This window comes from Squalius cephalus (genome assembly GCF_949319135.1).
Source record: "Squalius cephalus genome assembly, chromosome: 24".
Taxonomy (NCBI): Eukaryota; Metazoa; Chordata; class Actinopteri; order Cypriniformes; family Leuciscidae; genus Squalius; species Squalius cephalus.
Window position 1 is genome coordinate 9,816,513 of NC_137145.1, and position 1,309 is coordinate 9,817,821.

Consider the following 1,309-nt stretch of genomic DNA (forward strand, 5'->3'; position numbering starts at 1 on the left):
TTACAAAGGATGAACAGACAGTCTGCGGGTTAATAACAAATAAATCCTGCTTCGAATCTCTTTAGTTTTCAATGAGTAAATGATGGGATTCACACAGGGTGTGATGAGGGACGACAAAGACAAGCACACCGTTCTTACATTTGGGTTTATAATAGTTCCAGAAAATCCAATATTGAAGATAACTAAAATTGGAATGAAGAATAAGGCCACTAACACGAGGTGTTCAGTGCACGTGGCCAGCGCCTTATAACGGCTCTGATTATTTTTCATTCTAAATACAGCAATTAATATACCAATGTAGGTCAAGAAAATAAAAGTCAAAGGTGCAACCGTGAAGAGTATAGTTAAAGCAGTGGCAAAATTCCATTGGTGCGTTGTATCGCTGCAAGCGAGTCTTAAAACAGGAGTATAATCGCAAAAATAGCTGTTGACTTTAAGAGAGCCACAAAATGAGAGGGTCGGGATGGATAAAGTGCCGTAGAGTACTGTAGTAAGACCAAAGAACCAAACTGCACCGATTATGTAAGCCATTCTGGTGTTTGTGTTTATAGTCTCCTGTCTTAAAGGCAAGCAGATCGCAATGAATCTGTCATAAGAGAGAACACATATGGAAAACGATTCGAGGGATACAAAAGTATAGTAAGTGTACATTTGCACAAGGCACAGTTTGAATGGCACAAAATTGTCTAAAACAAGGTAAGTCTTTATCATGCCAGGCACAAGAGAAGTGCTGAGAACAAGATCAACCAAAGCCAGATTACCAACAGCCATGAACTTTGGGACATGCAGTCGGTGGTCATAGAAAATGATGATGATCAGAAAGACATTGCATTTAACTGTGATCACATAGAGCACAGTGAGGAACATGACATATATGTTATTGTAAGGCATTGAACTCAAGGCAACAATGTAAAATCCTCCAGGCTGAATGAGGGAGTTGTTGGGGGGAGAATTGCTGGCATTCTGCATGGCCGTCCTTCCTTTAACTTGACTGTAGCGTTCTTTGCTTTCAGTGGACGAGAAACCAGGCAGATTCCTGTGAGAAGCAGTCATAAACAGCTTGTGCTTTACAATTCACCTCTAACATCTATGTTATTTGATGACAGAAGCCTTCACCAAATTCAGCAACAAGAATGAAAATATAAACATAACATGTTACAAGGATTGTCTTATTCATATACATACATGCAACAATGTTGTGATGGTTTGTAGATATGCAGAACGCACTAATGTTTTCCCTGCAGTTTTTGCTGCAGCTTCACAGTTCTGGATCACTGTGAATCCTGAATGTTAACTTGGTAATCTTTTA

General features: G+C 39.4%; 1 protein-coding gene across 1 annotated transcript; it reads right to left on the reverse strand.

The window, feature by feature from the left end:
* On the reverse strand, nucleotides 1-969 carry LOC307152590 (olfactory receptor 1M1-like; the record flags this gene model as incomplete). The annotated part of the gene is made up of 1 exon (XM_079861358.1): nucleotides 1-969. The coding sequence occupies one exon, from the start codon at nucleotides 967-969 to the stop codon at nucleotides 1-3; it is 969 nt and encodes a 322-aa protein (XP_079717484.1).
* Nucleotides 970-1,309: the final 340 nt, after the last annotated feature.